At 49.0% G+C, this 20,244-nt stretch overlaps 1 protein-coding gene across 3 annotated transcripts in view; it reads left to right on the top strand.

Annotated features, from left to right (window-relative positions):
* Positions 1 to 20,244, top strand: part of G2E3 (G2/M-phase specific E3 ubiquitin protein ligase) — a 446,104-nt gene that overhangs the window by 386,075 nt on the left and 39,785 nt on the right. For all 3 annotated transcript variants that reach the window (XM_086936985.1, XM_086936986.1, XM_086936987.1), the window contains exons 14-15: positions 4,162 to 4,334; positions 5,275 to 5,489. In XM_086936985.1, the coding sequence (XP_086793111.1) occupies positions 4,162 to 4,334; positions 5,275 to 5,489 (388 nt within the window). The remainder of the gene's footprint in view (positions 1 to 4,161; positions 4,335 to 5,274; positions 5,490 to 20,244) is intronic.

The following is a 20,244-nucleotide window of genomic DNA, read 5'->3' as shown; positions in this document are numbered from 1 at the left end:
GATCTGTTTGCCAATCATCAGAACGCAAAATGCAAGGAATTCGCATCCAGGTACCCACACCAAAGGTCCCAGGGCAGTGCACTGTGGATAAATTGGTCCAACAAATTTGCTTACGCGTTCCCTCCTCTACCACTAATTCCATTACTGGTTCGGAAACTACAGCAACACTCAATGACAATGATACTAGTGGCACCCACGTGAGCAAGACAGCCGTGGTTCACCACGCTGCTACAACTATCACAAGTACCACATCAAAAGCTAAGGTTATTACCCATGCATCTTACACAGAACCATGGAGAAATAATGCACCCAGATCCCAAACAACTGAACCTAGCGATCTGGCTCCTGAGGTCATAGAGTTTGGGTATTTAGATTTACCACCAGAATGCATGGAAATCATTAAGCAAGCAAGACGTCCTACCACCAGAGCATGCTATGCAGCAAAATGGAAGAGGTTTGCTATACACTGTAACAGTAAGAACATCAACCCTCTGGACGCATCCACTAAACAAATCATTTGCTATTTATTACACTTACAGCAATGTAACCTAGCATATACCTCTATCAGAGTTCATCTTGCAGCTATAGCGGCGTATCTACAAAACAGACAACATCTGTCACTATTTAAGGTACCAGCAATTAAAGCTTTCATGGAAGGACTCAAAAGAGTCATTCCACCAAGAAGACCACCTTCCCCAGTCTGGAATCTCAACATAGTGCTTACCAGACTAATGGGGCCACCCTTTGAACCTATGCATAGGTGTGAAATACAATTCCTCACATGGAAGGTGGCCTTCCTCATAGCTATCACATCACTTAGAAGAGTAAGTGAACTGCAGGCTTTTACGATTCAAGAACCATTTATGCAGCTACACCAAAATAAAGTGGTTCTTAGAACAAACCCAAAATTCTTACCAAAGGTTATTTCAGCATTCCACATCAATCAGTCAGTGGAATTACCGGTTTTCTTTCCAAAACCACAAACAGTAGCTGAAAGAGCCCTACATACACTGGACGTTAGAAGGGCCATATTGTACTATATAGAAAGAACACAAACTTTCAGAAAGACAAAACAGCTATTTGTTGCGTTTTCTCCTACACATAAAGGCAATCCCATCTCCAAAGCGGGCATTGCCAGATGGATTGTAAAATGCATTCAAATATGCTACTTAAAGGCAAAGAGAACATTAACTGTTCCTCCTAGAGCTCACTCTACACGTAAACTAGGAGCATCTATGGCATTTCTGGGAAACATTCCACTAGATGGCATATGCAAAACGGCTACCTGGGTTACACCGCACACCTTCACAAAACACTATTTTGTAGATGTGCAAACAACACAACAAGCTAGAGTGGGACAAGCAGTATTAAAAACATTGTTTCAGACAGTTGCAACAGACACGGGCGACCACCGCTAGGGAGAGAACTGCTGTATAGTCTATTCATAATGTACCATCTGCAGCCCATATGCCTCGAACGGAATATGCTACTTACCAGTATGCATCTGTTCTTGGCATAGAGGGCTGCAGAGTGGTACATGCCCTCCCAGCCTCCCCGGAAACCTGTGTCTGTTCCAACATTATCTTATTTAGACACTTACATGGGCACTCTTATCTGTATTCTACTATACTACTCCATCTAACCCTACTATGGCAAAACAATCTAAGGATGGAGCCGATGCTCATGCGCACTAGCAACCAAGGGAGGAGTCACCAAGATACAAAAGACTCTCCAAGAGAAAAACAAAGTGCAATCATCCGAGCCCAACACCAGATGGCGATCTATTCATAATGTACCACTCTGCAGCCCTCTATGCCAAGAACAGATGCATACTGGTAAGTAGCATATTCCTTTCTTTGGAAATAAGGGTCATTGAAGACTACAGACTAAAGGAACTGCCCAAATTATATATGTGTGTGTGTGTGTGTGTGTGTGTGTGTCTCTGAGTCTGAGTCTCTGAGTCTCTGTGTGTGTGTGTGTGTGTGTGTGTGTGTCTGAGTCTCTGAGTCTCTGAGTGTGTGTGTGTGTGTCTGAGTCTCTGAGTGTGTGTGTGTGTCTGAGTCTGAGTCTCTGAGTGTGTGTGTGTCTCTGAGTCTCTGAGTGTGTGTGTGTCTCTGAGTCTCTGTCTGTGTGTGTGTGTCTGTGTGTGTGTGTGTGTGTGTCTCTGTCTGTGTGTGTGTCTGTCTGTGTGTGTGTGTCTGAGTCTCTGTGTGTGTGTCTGTCTGTGTGTGTGTCTGTGTCTGTCTGTGTGTGTCTCTGTCTGTGTGTGTGTGTCTGTGTGTGTGTGTGTGTGTCTCTGTCTGTGTGTCTGTGTCTCTGTGTGTGTGTGTGTGTCTGTGTGTCTCTGTCTGTGTGTGTCTCTATGTGTCTCTGTGTGTGTCTCTGTGTGTGTGTGTGTGTGTGTGTGTGTGTGTGTGTGTGTGTGTGTGTGTGTGTGAGTCTCTGTCTGTGTGTGTGTGTGTCTGAGTCTGTGTGTGTGTCTGACAGACTTGTTTGCTTTGGAGTTTGCCGAATAAATAATTATACATAGGTTCCTGAGTGCGGCGTTAATTATTGTGAGATAATTCAATCGACTTGTGGTTGGTCCTGCGCACGCACCCACTGCTGAGCGCTCTAGCTCATACCAACATTGCTTCAAAAAGTATATATATATACACACACAAAAAAGCGCACATTCAATATCCCCAAACTGTTTTTGTGGAAATGTCAATTTCTGAAAATTGAAGGACTGTAAAAAAAAAACCATGCAAAACTAAGGCTTGTTACCTGGTCTTGTGGCTACAAATACAGCTAACATTATTTATCTGTTCTTGGCTGCACTGTCAAACAATTTCAAAATGATGCCTCCTTAGAATCAATTGCGGGATTTCCTTGTGGCTCTAAAACCATGGAGAGTTTTATCATCTCATTGGAAGTTTTATCTTGATCACCATCTAAAGCGGACCAGCCCTAGTTTATTTCTTAGACCTCAGAGTAGCACAGACTGTACTCGTCTTACCGCTTGAGGACCTTTCCTACTTGACCTCTTTAGGGTGGAGGCTATCATTTCAGATTCAGCTGGTTTAGATGTGGCAAATGGAGTGCATACAGTTTAACACTTTTGCATCCTCTCAGCTAGTGATTGAGTACAGGGTTCTGCACAGGTAACCGGTCTCCACTATTTTCTAGTGTACATCATGCCACTCTATTGCATCATAAAGACCAGACCGGAAATATCATTCATACATAGGCCATATGCAGGTCTTCTTTTCATAAAAGTATGAGTACTTTACTGGATTTATACAAATCCTCAGAAGTCATCTCCGTCTCTAAATTACTGGTGCTAAAACTGTGATGCCATTTAAGCCAAAACTTGTCGAATACACAAACCGACTCACCCTTCTAAGCTGTCTGGGATCCAAACATCATTTGCCCAAAAGAATCTTCGTCGTAGTGGATGCTGAACTTCATTTTGAAGTCCATCTTGGTTCAGTAGCTTGATCTGCATTTTTACAACCAGCACACCGCCAAGCATGGAAAGGAACCTTCACATTCACTCATTTTAAACTGAATGCGAAGGTTCATGAACTGCCAAAGACCAAAATGGTGTTGTTTTGAAATGGGAAGATCATTGCTGCAAGACTGGTATTCACTTTAAGGAAACATCCTACTTCAGAAAAACTAACATCCCAGCACTGGCTGCTAGTAAATAAGCCTGACCTCTTAGATGTGAATGCCTACTTAGTGTCTGAAGGGCCTGCATCTGCCGGTGTCCTCTGGTCAGCCAGTTAAATCGATCTACACGTCCCTAGAACGAAGCTCTGCTGACAAAAGGGAGACCGTAGGAGTTAATCGGCCAGTGGTTTGGATCTCTGTCCAAATAACTTGGAGAATAAATATTCTGCATCCATTCAGGAAGGATTAAAAAAAGCTGTTTGGTGAGGGGGTCATTTTATTCCTCCTAGCATGTGTTCTCAGGTGTTGTCTTGAGCGATACTAGATTACCCATTCTTCTATTCTGCAGGTGCATGTACTTTGGAGTCATGATATATTTGTTTAGTTCTACATCATTGTGCATTGTACCACTGGCACATCGAATATTGGGCTCACATCTAATATTGTAGCTGGCGTAGCCGCTCAGGCTTTGTATTCTGATGAATTGAACTTGCGTTTCTTTTTAAGATCAAGACCTCGCCCTCTCTGCCGAAGCTGAGGTCCACGATGCAAGAGCACTACGACTATCTGTGCGGTATTGGCTGCTTGAGCATGGTGCACTCCCTGAGGGACAAAAATAAAGTGGTCCAGGACTTGCTGCGCTATCATGTCATAAGGAGAGTTCAGACATCCTTTGAAAGGTAATAGCTCTTCACGTGAGCAGGTGTCGTTTTTTGTTTGCAGAATGATTTTTGCATTTGAGGAGAGGTTGGGTCCCTGAATGAACGTGACACTGTTCTTAAGGGAACTGCTTGAAAGGAGATCAGGTTTACTTCTACTGTCCATGTAGCCATGTGTTTGTTGGAATTGTTTTCTATGGTGTGGCTCTTTTTGTCTAGCTGGCACTGAAGGCCAACCAGCTAAACGGGCAGTTGGACATACGGATGATGATAATCCAGCTGTATTGTATTGTATATTGGATTTATATAGCGCTTATCACCCAGGGGTCTCTAAGCGCTTGCCTTGGGAACCCGTCCTGGTTTTTCCCTGTGAGATAGCCCCTACAGGGCATCCCCAAGGTGAAAGCCAGGCATCCCGCCGCGGGGGGCCGTTGTGGAGATTAAGCAAGCTTAATGCCCAGAGTTGCAGAGTGTGAACCCGTGATTAGGTCAGGCACTGTATTACTTTCATGTTGGTTAAGGTACACTTTCCATACGGTCTGTTGTATTCTTCCACATAAAAATGTATGTTCGGGGATTGGGTGGGAATTTTGGTTGTTTTTTACCTATGCAATTTCATTACCTCACTAGAAGGGACATTTGCAAGCCAGGCACTGCACCTTTGCTATGTCAATTACCGATGATCATCTATTTGCTTCACAGAATCCATCTACCTATCTATCTTGGTGGCTTCTCCTGCCTCATATGCCTCCTCTATACTGTAATATCTACTGCTATTTTTGAAAACAATAAAACAAATTTGAAATTAAAAAAAATGTATGTTCGAATGACAATAGTGGGCTACTGCTACGCTGTGATCCGTCATTCCTAGTACAGTACTGATCAACACAAATCCTATTGGATAAGCTGCATGCCTGTGCTATTGCCTCTGTTTTGTGTGTTTTACATCTTTTTTGTTTAGTTTTAGGCATGGTTTGAAGACACTTGGTGTGCTGGAAAGAATCCAGACCTTCCCTGAGGTGTTTTGGAACATATTGTGCCAGAAGCCTGAAAAGCTTACAGCATTGACACTGGGAAACATTTTCACCATCCAATTTTCTGAAGGGAACAGCAACATGCTGCTTCAAGAGTCACACATTACGGAGTTCTGGATGGATTACCTGGAGGAAGTAGAAGGTAGATTTATTCTCACTCGTCCTTTCTTTTCAAGCTTCATATTTAGACTTAGTTCTTGCGGGCATCTATAATACACCGATCTATTCAATCATGTTCTTATTAAGCTTTTCTAGTCCTGCTGTACTCTGGCCCTCTAGGACTAGTCTTGCAACGGCTGGTCAAGCCCCTGCAGCTTACCAGTGGCAGTTTAGACAACTGAATCTAGGTAAGCTCACCTTGTCCTTGCCACATTCACTCTTGCCAGCCTGTGTGTGGGAGAGGTGGCTGTGTGTTTTTGAGGCACATACTTAGCTAGAATACTACACAAGAATAAGAGTTCATTATGAGAGAAGTTGAAGAGGTGAATCCTATCATTTTGAAATGCATTCTCAATTCACTTCTACCGCACAGCACTGTAGTCCACTTTTGTATTGTTCGCTAATACGACTGAAACTATTTAATTTATCCCAAGGGACAGAAGTTCTTTTCTCAACCCACTGATGATGCACTGCCTTCTTTAGCTCCAGTAAAAGACTCCCATCCTCCTTTTTATGTTCGAAGTACTTGGGTGGGGTGAGGGTCACCTACCTACTCCATGCAGTGACTGTACCCTAGTTTCTGATTCTCCTGTGATGTTGTTGCACTGCTAACCGATATTACTTTTGGTAGTCGGTAAATATTCTACAAACTAAACTTGGACGCTACATGCAAATGGCTCGTTGCCCTAGTCCTACTACTTCAATCTCACTTCAATCCCTTGCGTGTATTGCCTTCCCTGGTTTTGTATGTAGTCAACTCAGCAAATTACGACTCAACGTTTTTTTTTTTGTTGCTCACTGCTCCCCCATTATACCCCATCCCCTGTTCAAGTTCTAAACAGCCCCCTTGTAGTCCCATACATGTTGGATCCATCCCTTCTGGATATAGAGGGCAAAATAAAACATGCTGTATCTGAAAGAGACACGTTAGTGATAGATTCCTTACTTTAGAATATCCCCAGGCGTCAGACTGGATCTGGAAATTTTTGCGTAGCAGTACCCTTGCGCGTCGGCAGGCGTCGTCTGCGGCTCCGCGTCCGGCGCCGTGATGACGTCGTCGGAGTACTTAGACGCCGCCTCCGCGTGCTGACGTCGGTTCTTCTTTTTTCCGCGCCAGCCAGCGCAGATCTGGAAAAAGCAGTTCCCTGGTCATTTTTTTACTAACTTTTTGGATCTTTTTGATCTATTTCGAAGTCTTCACGACTCCGACGGTGCCGTTAGGGATGCCCGGCTTCAAGCACTGCGGCGAGTGCGAACGCCTCATGTCGGTTACGGATCCGCACCGCCTGTGCCTGACGTGTTTGGGCGTCGACCATGACGACGAGGCCTGCCCCGACTGTCGGGCCCTCTCGAGGAAGGCCAGGCGGGCGCGGTCCCGCAGGCGACTCGAGATCCGCCAGTCGGCCCCGCGCCGTGTGAGGTCCCGGTCCCACGGGAGGTCGAGGGACAGGTCGCGGGGGCGGAGCCGTCACAGCTCCGGGAGTCGGCGCCACTCCTCCGGGTCCAAGTCGTCGGGTAAGAAGCATAAGATGTCCAAGAGACATCATCGCTCTTCCGACTCCCCCCGACGCTCGCGCGATGCGGCCGGGGGTTTGGGTGACACCGCCCACGCGGCTCCTCAGGAGTCGCGTCACCGCGTTCGGCTCCATACCCCCCGGTCCCTGGGCTGAACGCGACGCCGGAGGAGATAGAGCGCTTCCTCATGGCCATGAGGTCCCTTCTTCTCCGACGGGTTCCGCGGCGCCTTCAGGCCCGGCGAACCCGTCTGGGGGCCCTAGTGGGTCGGGGGCTGCGACCCCGACGCCGTCAGGTGCTTCGGCCTCGACGCCGCCGGCGTCTTCGGCGCCGGCGCCGCAGGGCCCCACGATCCCGACGCCGCCGCTGCCCTCTGGCTCGGCGCCGCAGGGGTCAGCGGTCCCGGCGTCGTCGGTGCCTTCGGGCCCGACGCCGCCGGGTGCCGCTCGGCCCTCGTCGGGCGCTGGAACGTCCCCGGTGGACCTTACGACCCCCCCCCGGGGTCGGTCCGTGTGGTGTCCCCTCTGGCGTCGGCCTCAGCCGGCGCCGTCCCCGATGCCTCCTCTCTATGGGTTCCGGCGTCGGGACGGCGCCTGTCGGCGCCGATCTCAACGCCGTTCGGGGATTTCCATCCCTATGAACCATCCTCATTCACTTACGACCCTGAGTCTCAGGAGATGGGGGAAGAGGAGGATTGGGAGTGGTCTGAGGACCCTCTGACAAGGGAATGTCAGTCTAACATGGACTGGACAGGAGACCTTGGGGAGGCCAGTGGCCTGGACACCTCTCCAGACACTGGATTAGTCTCTCCTCCTTCCGTGGCTTCGGAGAAGGGCGCGACATATAGTGTGGTGTTGATGAGGGCTGCTAAGGCATTGGGCCTTGAGCTCCCCGTCGCGACCGTGAGGACTAACCTCCTCACTGAGGTCCTTAAGCCGCAGTCATGCTCCATGGAGCCTATGCTGCTGTTTAATGAGGCCTTGTCGGACGTTCTTTTGGGCACTTGGTCCAGGCCCGCTACAGGTTCGCCTGTAGATAGGAACGTGGCCAGACGCCACCGCCCGGCTGTTTCCTGTCCACCCACCCCACCCCGAGAGTCTGGTTATCCAGGCCTCTAACTCCCAGACCGCCTTCCCGTCGGCTCCCCCTGATCGGGAATCCAAGAGGTACGAGGCCTTTGGCAAAAAGGTGTTCTCGTCCCTTAGCTTAGGACTGCGGTCTTCCAACACCGCATGCCTCTTGGGCCGTTACACCCATTCTATATGGGAAACGGTGGCCGAATTGCTGCCAGTGTCCGTTGGAGGTACGGGCCAAACTCGGCCAAGCCCTGGTGGAGGGCCGGGACGCAGCGAAGTATTCGATCAGGTGCGGACTGGACACAACTGACTCGCTGGGCAGAGCGATGGCTACGAGGGTGGCGATTCGACGCCACGCCTGGCTCAGATCCGTCAACTTCTCGGCTGATGTCCAGAATACTCTCATGGACATGCCGTTCGATGGCCGTCGCCTCTTTGGCGACAAGGCAGACCACGCGCTTGAGCGCTTTAAGGACTCCAGGGCTACGGCCAAGTCCTTGGGCCTCTCGGCCCGCGCCAGCAAGTGGTTGCCTTTCGCTCCTTTCGTGGCCAAGGAAGGGGCGTCCCCACACGTGCTGCCAGCCACTCGCCGCAAACTGTCGTCCAGCGCGGCGGCGGCCGTGGAAACCGCCGTGGAGGCGGTCGGGGAGGCAAGCGGAGCCAGTCCACACCTGCCCCCGCAGCATCCGCCTCTAAACCCTCCTAGTCCGTGCTTTTCGGCCCATGTGACGCCAGTGGGGGGCAGGGTTCGCCATCACCACTCTCACAGGCGCACAGTCACTTCGGACAGGTGGGTGCTGCAGATCGTCCGAAGGGGCTACTCCCTCCCCTTCGAGACGACCCCTCAAGCCATGCCACCGCAACACCACCGCGTATCGGGGGATCATTTGCGGCTCCTGCAGGAGGAAGTTTCGGCCCTCTTGGCCAAGGGGGCCATCGAGCGCGTTCCTGGGCCAGAAGTAGGTCGTGGTTGCTACTCCCACTACTTCCTGGTACCCAAGAAGGGCAAAGGGGGCCTACGCCCTATCTTGGATCTGAGGAACGTCAACGGCTTCCTCCGGAAGGAGAAGTTCAAAATGCTGACCCTGGCTCAGGTCTTGGCTGCCCTAGACCCAGGAGACTGGATGGTAGCTTTGGACTTGCAGGACGCATATTTCCACATCCCCGTCCTGCCGGCCCACCGGCGTTACCTGCGGTTCACGGTAGGCCACGAGCACTTTCAGTTTACTGTGCTCCCCTTCGGCCTTACCAGCGCCCCACGGGTGTTCACAAAAGTGATGGAGGTGGTCGCAGCTCACCTGCGCAGGTTAGGGGTGTCAGTCTTCCCCTACCTAGACGACTGGTTGTTGAAGGCGGGCTCGCCCCAGGCAGTCGTCCGCCACCTCCAGACAACGGCGGATCTCCTGCACCTGCTGGGATTTTCCATCAATGTGCCGAAGTCACACCTGTGTCCCTCTCAGAAGCTCCTTTTCATCGGAGCGGTTCTCGACTCGGCGCAGTTTCGGGTTTACCCGCCGGAACAGCGGGTCCGGGATATACAGGCTCTGATTCCGGTCTTTCGGCCGTTATCCCGGGTTTCGGTCAGGTTGACGCTGCGGCTTCTGGGGCTGATGGCCTCCTGCATCCTTCTGGTGCATCACGCACGGTGGCGGATGCGGGCTCTGCAGTGGGACCTGAAGTTTCAGTGGGCCCAGCACCGGGGCGACCTGTCCGGCCATGTCCTGATCTCGGAGGGCACTGCGAGACAGCTGCAGTGGTGGCTCACGGACCACGATTGGGTCAACGGCAGATCCCTCTCCCTTCCCCAACCGGAGCACGTAGTTGTGACGGACGCGTCCCTCCAGGGCTGGGGGGGCCACTTGGGAGAGGCAGAGATCAGAGGACTCTGGTCTCCGGCGGAGTCCCGGCTCCATATCAACCTGTTGGAGCTGCGGGCGATTCGTCTGGCACTGAAAGCATTCCTCCCGTCTGTCCGAGGGAGCGCAGTGCAAGTGTTCACCGACAACACTACTGCCATGTGGTACTGCAACAAACAGGGCGGAGTGGGGTCGTGGACCCTTTGCCAGGAGGCTCTGCGTCTCTGGCAATGGCTGGAACATCAGGGCGTGACTCTGGTGGTTCAACACCTGGCCGGTTCTCTGAACGCCAGGGCGGACGAACTCAGCCGCCGGTGCTCGATGGATCACGAATGCCGTCTGAACTCGGACGTGGCGCAAGGCCTCTTCGGCAATGGGGAGAGCCTTGGTTAGATCTATTCGCCACCGAAGAGAACGCGCAATGTCATCAGTTCTGCGCGTTGGAATTTCCAAGGCGGCACTCGCTCGGAGACGCTTTTCGTCGCGAGTGGAGCTGCGGTCTGTTGTACGCCTTTCCGCCTATACCACTTCTACCCAGAGTGCTGAAGAAGATCAAGCGCGACCGGGCACAAGTCATCCTTGTGGCTCCGGACTGGGCTCGAAGGTAATGGTATCCCGAGCTACTCAGCATGTCAGTCGATCCCCCGATTCGTCTGCCTCTTCAGGAGGACCTGTCGCAGCAGCAGGGGACGGTCCTCCACCCGAACCTGTCCAGTCTCCACCTCCATGCTTTGAGATTGAGCGGCGACAGTTGAGGCCATTTGACTTGCCTCCTGAAGTTTGCAACATCATTCTGGCAGCCAGGCGTCCCTCCACAAAAACGGTATACGCCTGCAGGTGGAACAGATTTGTGGCATGGTGCACAGCAAAGGCTGTGGATCCCCTCAATGCCCCTCTCTCTGAGGTTCTTCTCTTCCTTCTTTCTCTTGCCCAGCAGGGCTCTGCTCTGGGCACTCTCAAGGGCTATCTTTCGGCTCTTTCAGCCTTTCTGAGGCTGCCTGACCAACCTTCTTTGTTCAAGTCCCCTATTGTTAACAGATTCCTGAAAGGCATCACTCATACCTTTCCTCCTGTTCCTTTCGTGATGCCTCAGTGGGACTTGAACCTGGTTCTCACCTTTCTTATGTGTGCTCCCTTTGAGCCACTTCATAACTGTCCGCTTCGCCTTCTCTCTTTGAAGACTGCCTTCCTGGTAGCCATCACCTCTGCCAGGAGAGTGAGTGAGCTCCAGGCCCTCTCTTGTAAGCCTCCCTTCCTGTCAGTCCATCCGGACAAGGTTGTTTTGAGGACTAGGCCCTCTTTCTTGCCAAAGGTGGTCACGGCCTTCCACATAGGGCAGTCCATCACATTGCCCACCTTCTTTCCGCCTCCGCACCCCTCGAGAGAGGAGGAGAGGCTCCACCGTCTGGACCCAAAACGTGCGCTCTCGTTCTATCTGGATCGCACACGCCAGTTCCGGGTGGATGATCAACTCTTTGTTGGGTACGCGGGCGCTAAGAAAGGGAAAGCGGTGCACAAGAGGACCATCTCACGATGGATTATCATGTGCATCCAGGCGTGTTACTCGTTGGCTAAGAAGGAACCACCTGTTGGGCTGCGGGCTCATTCCACTCGAGCCACGGCCACTACAACTGCCTTGGGCCGAGGTGTGCCCTTGCAGGACATCTGCCAGGCGGCTACGTGGCCCTCGTTGCACACGTTTGCTAGGCACTACTGCCTGGATAGTCAAGTCCGGAGAGACTGTTTCTTTGGCCGCTCGGTTCTCCATGACTTTCTGGTGTAAATATTGGTTCGCAGACCCGCCACCACGGGGATGGTATTGCTGGGGTATCTATTCTAAGGTAAGGAATCTATCACTAACGTGTCTCTTTCAGATGCACAAGTTACTACTTGTGTAACGATATATCTGTAAGAGACATTAGTTAGTGATAGATTCCTTACCGACCCACCCATCCTCCCCGTTCTGCGAACCGATATCTAGGGTTAAGGTCATCCCCTTTCAGGGCCCTAGTTTCTTGGCACCAGTGTCGGTTTTTTGTCATGGCTCTGCGCTTCTGGCGCGGAAAAGCTGTGGCTAAGAACGGACGTCAGCACGCGGAGGCGGCGTCTAAGTACTCCAACGACGTCATCACGGCGCCCACGACGCCGACGACGGACGCGGAGCCGCAGACAACGCCTGCCGACGCGCAAGGGTACTGCTACGCAAAAATTTCCGGATCCAGTCTGACGCCTTGGGATATTCTAAGGTAAGGAATCTATCACTAACTAATGTCTCTTACAGATATATCGTTACACAAGTAGTAACTTGTGCTTTAGTGACAAACCAGTAATTCCATAGAAGCTTTGGCCTGCTTGCATTTGTTTTTTTTGTTGTTTTTATACACAACAGTTGCTTTTTTTTCCTTTGTGAAAAATTGGTAACTTTGCGGAATAGCCCGATAAAGCGCTAAAAGCTTTGGTTCACAAATATTGCTTCAAGATATTTGGTCTATAACTAAATTACTCTTAGTTTGCAAAGCTGTTGGACCTCATAATTCACTGAGGTTAATTTTACAGAACAAGAAAGAAACCTGCTTTTCTACAGATCATTGACTGTAAAGGAACATGCATCTTTGTAGGAGCAATAGTCATCAGCCTTCCAAAAAAGGCTAACTGCATTACAGTCCATTAAATTCTGGATAATTAAACGTATTTACTTCCTGCCCCGGGTGCTAGGAAGAACATACATATCTCACAATGAGCAATCTGATGTTGTCCCAAAGTCTGCTTTACTGTAGACCCTTACTGCTATTGTTGAGGATGGTAGAAAAGCATTTAAAAAGATATCCCAGATTTTCGGGGGAGAAAAAGCCTCCAGGAATTTTGGCTTCACTGTTTTTCCACTTTGCCTTATGGCTGTACAGTGAGCCCCATAAGGACATTCTGATAACTGACCAACAAACATTGATATTTCAGTCCATTATAGGCACTGTACTGGTCTGTCCATGTCCCTACAGAGATTCTTTTAGAGCCCAAGTATCGCAATTTAGGTCCTGCCCATTTCACCCCTCCCCATAAACACTCTTACCAATGTCGGATTGTTGTAATGTACATCAGGGCCTGCTCTGAGCTATTTTAGCTTTGGGCCCAGTCTGCAGCTCTCAGGATATGGACCTGCCAGTGCTGGAGAGGACCCGCGGAGCTCGGGCTCCTCCCACTGCCCCGCACCACAGGGCTTTTGTTATGCAACTGGTGGACCAAAGCCATAGCAGAGCTGGAGGAACTTATGGAACTGGCTGAGATGCAGCTGGAACTCGGTCTGGAATGTCTGGTAGGACTTTAGGGCCATGCCCTGCATGAAATGCCCCAAATTGAGAATCCTGAGAAGTTTCCAACTCCAGAACCCCTTCAACACATCCACTTGGGGGAGCACAGCGCTACACCAAAGTGTTTGTTTCATCAGTGTGCACCACCATTTAATTTCCCGAAGGGTTGACGGTCATAAATCCAGGACCTCTTTCGTCACTGGGGGAACTGCCGTTGGTAGAGAAATCTAGGAAATGATACCATCTTGAAGATCAGACCGGCCGTATCGTCTTTCAAACGAGCGAATATTGGTTCTATATTAGTGTTCCACACGACAGCCACTAGAGAAATATTAACACCTAGTTATTTGAATCCTAGGCCACTCATATTCCTGCCGCCCAGTCAAGTCTTTGTGGGCATTGCTTTGCAGTGTATATTGTGGATTTGAAGGTGTTTAGACAGGGGCCCGCGGTCTATCCAAACAGGTGCCTTATCTGCAACAGCCGATGTCGTATCTGACATTGTAATAAAGAATTAGACGTCATCGGTGTTTACAGCAATCCTGTCCGTCCGACCTCCACCCAACTCCAATCCTGGTGCCTGTATGTCTGTCCTTACCCAAACCGCAAGGAGATCCTTGGCAATAGCAAACACCGAGGAGACTGGGGACAATCCTGCCTCGTCCCCTGCTGTATGGTAAAGATACCTGAGCTACCCATACTGATGACATCCAGTCTGCATAAGAGTCGAATATAGGAGATAAACCGTGGACCAAAGTTAAGACGCTGAAGGGGAAGAAATAAATGTCTGGTTTAAGAAGTGAAATTCATAATCTGTCAGCTAGGAGAAGCATCGCCGGCTCACTCAGTCTGTCCGCCAACACATTGCACGCTTGCTGTATATTGTGCCAAGTGACCCTATGGGGCATAAACACGGATTGTTAGAATGTACCAAATTCTGGATGTCGGGGAATATAATTATGCTAAGGCCTTGGCTAGAATCTTAACTTCTACGTTCAGGAGGGAGATTGGACAATAAGATGCAGGATCATCTACCGGGCGGCCTGGGGAAGACTACGATCTCAGCATGTCACCAATCTGGCTGCATGGCGCCCGCCTCCAGCGCGGACAAAACTGTTTCTAGGAGGAGAGATTAAAGCTTGGACTTGTATAGTTTGAAAAATTCTCTAGGAAAGCAGTTTGGACCAGCTCTTTGCCAGAGTTTGTATCCGGAGCGAGGATTTTCTCCCCAGTATGTGTAGATTCTAACAATTTGCAGGGGACAGGGACCATAGTGGAACTGCCTGTACGAACTCCTCAGTACCTCTCTCCTGGCGAATATCCCCTCAAGATGGGATGCAAAAATATTTGCTTTGAAGCTAGGATCCGTAAGTTGGACAACCACTTTACTCCCAATTAGCGGGAAGGGGGTGCTTTTGGGGCACCGATGCATAATCTATGGAGCAGTTGACTCCCCCACTGATATGACTAAGAAGCCTGTCAGGCAAGCCTCACCTCACCCTCCAATGTCTGATGGTACTGCTGCTGCACCAGGCTGAGTTGTCTAGGTGCACATGGTCCCTCTGGTTGGGGACAGCATCTGTTCAACTCCAGGATCTCTGCCTCCAGAGCAACTATGTCGTGCAGTCTGCGCCAGCGTCCCCTGTGCAAAACCTAAGGTCTGCCAACCGTAGAGCTAGTTTCAGAGCCTCCCATAGGGTCGGGGGGGCGGTAAGGGGAGTGTACTGCACAGTGCCCATATTATGTGCAATGTATGCATCTATGCAGCCTTCCATGTGTTAGCGAAAATCCTGGTTCTGTAGATGCCATGGCTGAACGCTGGGCGTGAATGTCTTGTCTGTGGGCCAGGGCTACCAGAAAGTGGTCTGAAAGGCCCCTAGGGAGCTCTGATACGTCCCTCACCCTGTGTAAGCGATTGCCGGGTGGTGAGGAAATCTAGCCATGAGTAGGAACCATGTGCAGCAGAATAGTATGTATAGCTATCCATTGGATGGGTTTTGGGCGACCCGACAAGGCCCAGGGCTGAATTGAAGGAAGTAGTGTCAGGCCTGGCATCCGGGGTAGTCCATGCATCCACCATCTATTTACTGATTGATTAACTCCATTCCCGCTCTCCCCCCAACCCCCTTCCTCCCCCCCAACCCCCTTCCTCCCCCCCCAACCCCCTTCCTCCCCCCCAACCCCCTTCCTCCCCCCAACCCCCTTCCTCCCCCCAACCCCATTCCTCCCCCAACCCCATTCCTCCCCCAGCACTACGAGGGGGACCTTGTCAGCAGCTCGGTTAAAGGAATTTCCAAGTGAGGGTGGGGCATAGGCATTGAATAACATTATAGGTTCTGTGTATAGAGTCCCTGTGACCACTGTGTACTTACCATATTTATCAATCCATGTCTTGAGATACTGGAAAGGGATGGTGTGCTTAATTAGGATCCCTGTAGCCCTGCAACCCAGTGTGAACCTCGAATAATAAATACGTGCATTCCCATCAGGCTAGTTGTTTGGACCTTGTTACCTTGAAGTGGGTCTCCTGTAGGAACAGGACATCCGCTCCCATCCTCTTGGCCCGTTTCAGGACCGTCCCCACTCTTCACCCGATATATTTAACCATTGACATTCCACGACGCCAAATTATATCCGATGGACTTTTCAGGTACTGTGTACACATGGTTCTAGACTGATACCATAACGATTTGTTTGTGAAGTTCGAGTAGAGATTCGGCACATTCCAATAGCAAACAAGCATTTGCAATGCAATCAGTCTCGCATTAGGAAAGTTTGAGCTATTGGGCTTGTAAATGACAATTTTATTATTTGTGTTGGTTTTGAAAATAGCTAAATTAATAGCTTTGTCATTTACAATGCCAATAGTTATAACTTTCGCAAATGTGACACCTATAGCATTTGTAATGCAACATGTTTTGTATTTACGTGACCTAGATGTATTGATATTACAAATAACAATGACTTTTAATTTTTCTAAATAAATAATACTTAAATAAGTGATTGTAATTTATAATGACAATAACTTAAACTTTTGTAAATAACTTTTGTGAAGATTATGTTCAATATAGTTTGTGACCAATCCAAGAACAGAGTGAAATGTTAACATCTTTTTGTGACATTTGTAATAAAGCTTGAAACATTGAGAGAACATATGTGAACCAGTTGTTGTTGAATGGTTGCACAGATTGATGCTGTGATGGCGCGGAGTGATGTTGTGGTGGCGACGAGTGATGCTGTGGTGGCGACGAGTGATGCTGTGGTGGCGATGAGTGATGCTGTGGCGTTCAGTGATGCTGTGGTAGCGCATAGTGATGCTGTGGTGCCCCGGAGTGTTGCTGTGGTGCCCCGGAGTGTTGCTGTGGTGCCCCGGAGTGTTGCTGTGGTGCCCCGGAGTGTTGCTGTGGTGCCCCGGAGTGTTGCTGTGGTGCCCCGGAGTGTTGCTGTGGTGCCCCGGAGTGTTGCTGTGGTGGCCCGGAGTGTTGCTGTGGGGGCCCGGAGTGTTGCTGTGGGGGCCCGGAGTGTTGCTGTGGGGGCCCGGAGTGTTGCTGTGGGGGCCCGGAGTGGTGCTGTGGAGGGCTTGGAGTGTCAGAGTGGTCACAGTTCGTACTTGTGAACGTTTCTACTTTGTACATTGCTGCCAGCTTTGGTAGTGGATTGCAAATTCGAGCTAACAAGGGGAGAACAAGGAAACTATCATATAAATAATACCAAATAAACGCCTACATAATTTTAGCTTGAAGCATTTAGGCGGATTTACCAAAGTCTACATTTTAGAAAGTGTGCCTTCATGCGAAGCCAGTGTAGGCTAAATGTGACCAGATACTAAACAAGAACAAGGTTTGTGCAAACCAGTTATTGTAAGAAGTGCACACCTGCAACTAGCACACCACTTAAAATAAAACAAGGCATCTAAAAACTGCTGTGCCACAATTGAACACCTGGAGACAATCTCAAATAAGCAGTTGTTGGAATGTTACAATGCGCTTTATCCCATATATTTTTAACAAGGAGATGCAAAGAAAATTCCAGATTTCAACATCCTCCAACATGCCTTCTCATGAAGGCATGAAATATAAACGTACTAAAAAAGGCTGCATCTGCTTTTACTGCTTCTTGCTCATAGTTGCACAGACAGCAACTCGAGGGACTGTTGGCTCAAGTTACCCCAATAACAGCCTCATTGAAAAGGCTCCCCGTCCATGAATGTCACAACGAGATGAGCCAGGACAAGCACTTTCATTTCAACATTTCCCAGAAGACGGGTTAAAGCAGAGAAAGGGAACATGTCAGTCTCTTATGTGCGAGCTGAGATGAACATATTTGGTGAAAGGAAGAAATTGGTTGGCGGAGGGAGATTAAGCAATTCAACTCAACAACTATTTTCAGACAGTTTGAGAAAACGTATGCCAATTAACTTCCTTCTCAGAACCACCCGACTCCTTCACTTCACCTCCCCCCCCCCCCCCACACACACACACACACACACACACACACACACACACACACACACACACACACACACACACACACACACACACACACACACACACACACACACACACCCATCAGCAGCTGACATAATATCGGGTAAATTGCTGGGCAAATTAAACGGAAAGATAGAAACGGATGTAAGGACTGCCCGATAAAAGATTTAGGTGTGTAATTCAATATTCAATGACCACATTCAACAGTAAAAATAAATGCGGATCCTTTTAAACACATTTCCTAGTAGTAGGGATGCGTCTCTATCAATGGACAGGAATGACTGTATTTGCTTTGTGTTCACTGCTACACACACCTCTCCTCCCCACCTGCACACATCTCCGTTCAGTGAGCCCCCACAGAAACCGATTCAAGCAGCTATCACGTCAACTCGAGTTAGCAAACAAAACACGGAATACAAATGAGATGGGAGTGATTGAGTACCTCACATGCATTGGGAACAATCCTCTCTGGGTTCAAGATTTTTTCGCCTACATTAGATCTCGACATCTGCAATGCGCAAGCGCATTGGCAGAGGTCGAGATCTAAAAATAAGAAAAACATGCAGACATAACCATAGTAGCAACATAACCAAATAGCAAGCCATCATCTTGGTATAATGTTTACTTCAAACACTAATATGTAAACCCCACCCCATACTCCAAAGCCTCGAAATGTCGGTCACGGAATGTGGCGACAGAACCCAACGATGGGCCTGTGGGTCACCTTACCTAACATTAACCTAACTATTGGACCTTGAATACCATAGTATGCTGCCATCTGCAGTGTCCTATACTGTTTGGATCTAGGATAACACTATCAAACATTGGTATCCCTTTGTCACTTAAGGGAGCGCTTCCCCGATGCCTGTGAAGACTTGGAGCCCCCAGCAGCCACTGGTGCGTCTCCTGTCTTCCTTTTGGTTCTGTCGTGACGATCTGATGACAAGAGCCAGGTTACTGGCCTGAAACAGGTAGTGGTCTCTCTAAAGCTTTCAGCTGAATGTCTGCTTGGTAATGACCTGGAAACCTCAGGATGGGCTGAGGTAGAATTGAAAACTCATGCTGCAATGCTGGACATCCCTGAGATGGTGTGTGTAAAAACAAGAGCACAGAGCAGAAAACGGGGTGGAAAAGAAGTGTTGGAGCCTGAAAATATGACCCAACCTTCCAAGAGAAAAGGCAAGACTGGAAAACCAGCTTCTGTACAGCAAGAGGATCAGGACCCCTCTCCTCAGGAAGAGGACTTGGACACCCCAGTGGGACCAGATCCTATGGAGCTTGACCCTTACCAGGTTGAACTCTTAGGCTCAGGGGGACCCTCTAGGTAGGGCAGAGCTGTGACTTGGACAGCAAGACTGTCCCACTCTTGAAAGCCTGAGGCAGCAAGCTGTTACCCTGGAAAAAGGAAATATCAGTGGTACCCACAGTTTATTGGGAGGAGGGACTAATGTACACTGAGGCCAGAGACCCCAAACCTGGAGCCACTAGGAGAGTGGTAGTTCCAATGAGGTCTGGAGTGATAACATTAACCGACTGCTTTCCCAGATGTACAAAGCCTTTTTATCATTTAAGGTATGTGCATTACACATTATAATTAGGGCTCCCAGTTTTCCGTTTTTACTGATTTTTACAGATAAATACAGACAGAAAACAATTCTTTTCCTGTCTGTATTTATTTTTAAATACAGAAAAATAAGAAAAATAGGTCTTCTTTAGATTTTTTTTCTACTGTCAATCATGAGTGCCAGGTCAGTAGAAGTACAGATTGAGAGGTAGGTGAGATAAAAAAAAGACAATAGATTTCCAAATTAAGCTTATTTAAGTGCAGATCTATAGTTATTGATGCTATTCTACAATGCAAGTCTTTTCAGATAAAGCTATTGCACTGTATACTGCTGAAACCTTTTGTAGATTCAAATGTGAGTATACATTTATCAGTCAAATAAATGTGGAAAAATACCCATGGCAGCTTCATTCATACAGAAAACACAAAATAGAAATGGATAAATACAGACAAAATCTTCAAAAAATAAATATGGATAAATACAGACGGAAATGTAGAAAAAATAAATACCATAAATCCTGGAGCCCTAATTATAATGTACAGTTAGCTGTATGTAACAGGCTAACATTTGTTCTTTTTGGCTTCATCCTGGCGGCCTCTTTACCTCTGTGCCTGCGTCTGTAATATGGTGGCGGTGCAAAGGATTCCCTCATTCAAATAGATCCACGCCGCCACGGAAATAAGGTACTGCTGGTGCACGGTTAGCGCGGTCTCTTTTACAGATCGGCTGTGCTGGCATCTGTGGCCCCTTCTGTGATAGCAAACTCCCAGTGCGTCTCTTGCCCTCCCAGGCCGCTTTAGATCGTATAGGCCAGGTCCCTTTCTTGGAAGTTTGTGTCAGAAAATGAAATCTTGATGAACATTGTGTCAATGTTTCCTTGAAGAGGACGGTCCCCATCGCCCCAGATGAAGTTCAGGGTAGCATTACATACCAT

The sequence above is a fragment of the Lissotriton vulgaris genome, chromosome 9, assembly GCF_964263255.1.
Source record: "Lissotriton vulgaris chromosome 9, aLisVul1.2, whole genome shotgun sequence".
In the NCBI taxonomy this organism is placed as follows: Eukaryota; Metazoa; Chordata; class Amphibia; order Caudata; family Salamandridae; genus Lissotriton; species Lissotriton vulgaris.
Note: the sequence above shows the minus strand (reverse complement) of the source record. Positions and strands in the feature narration are given on the sequence as shown.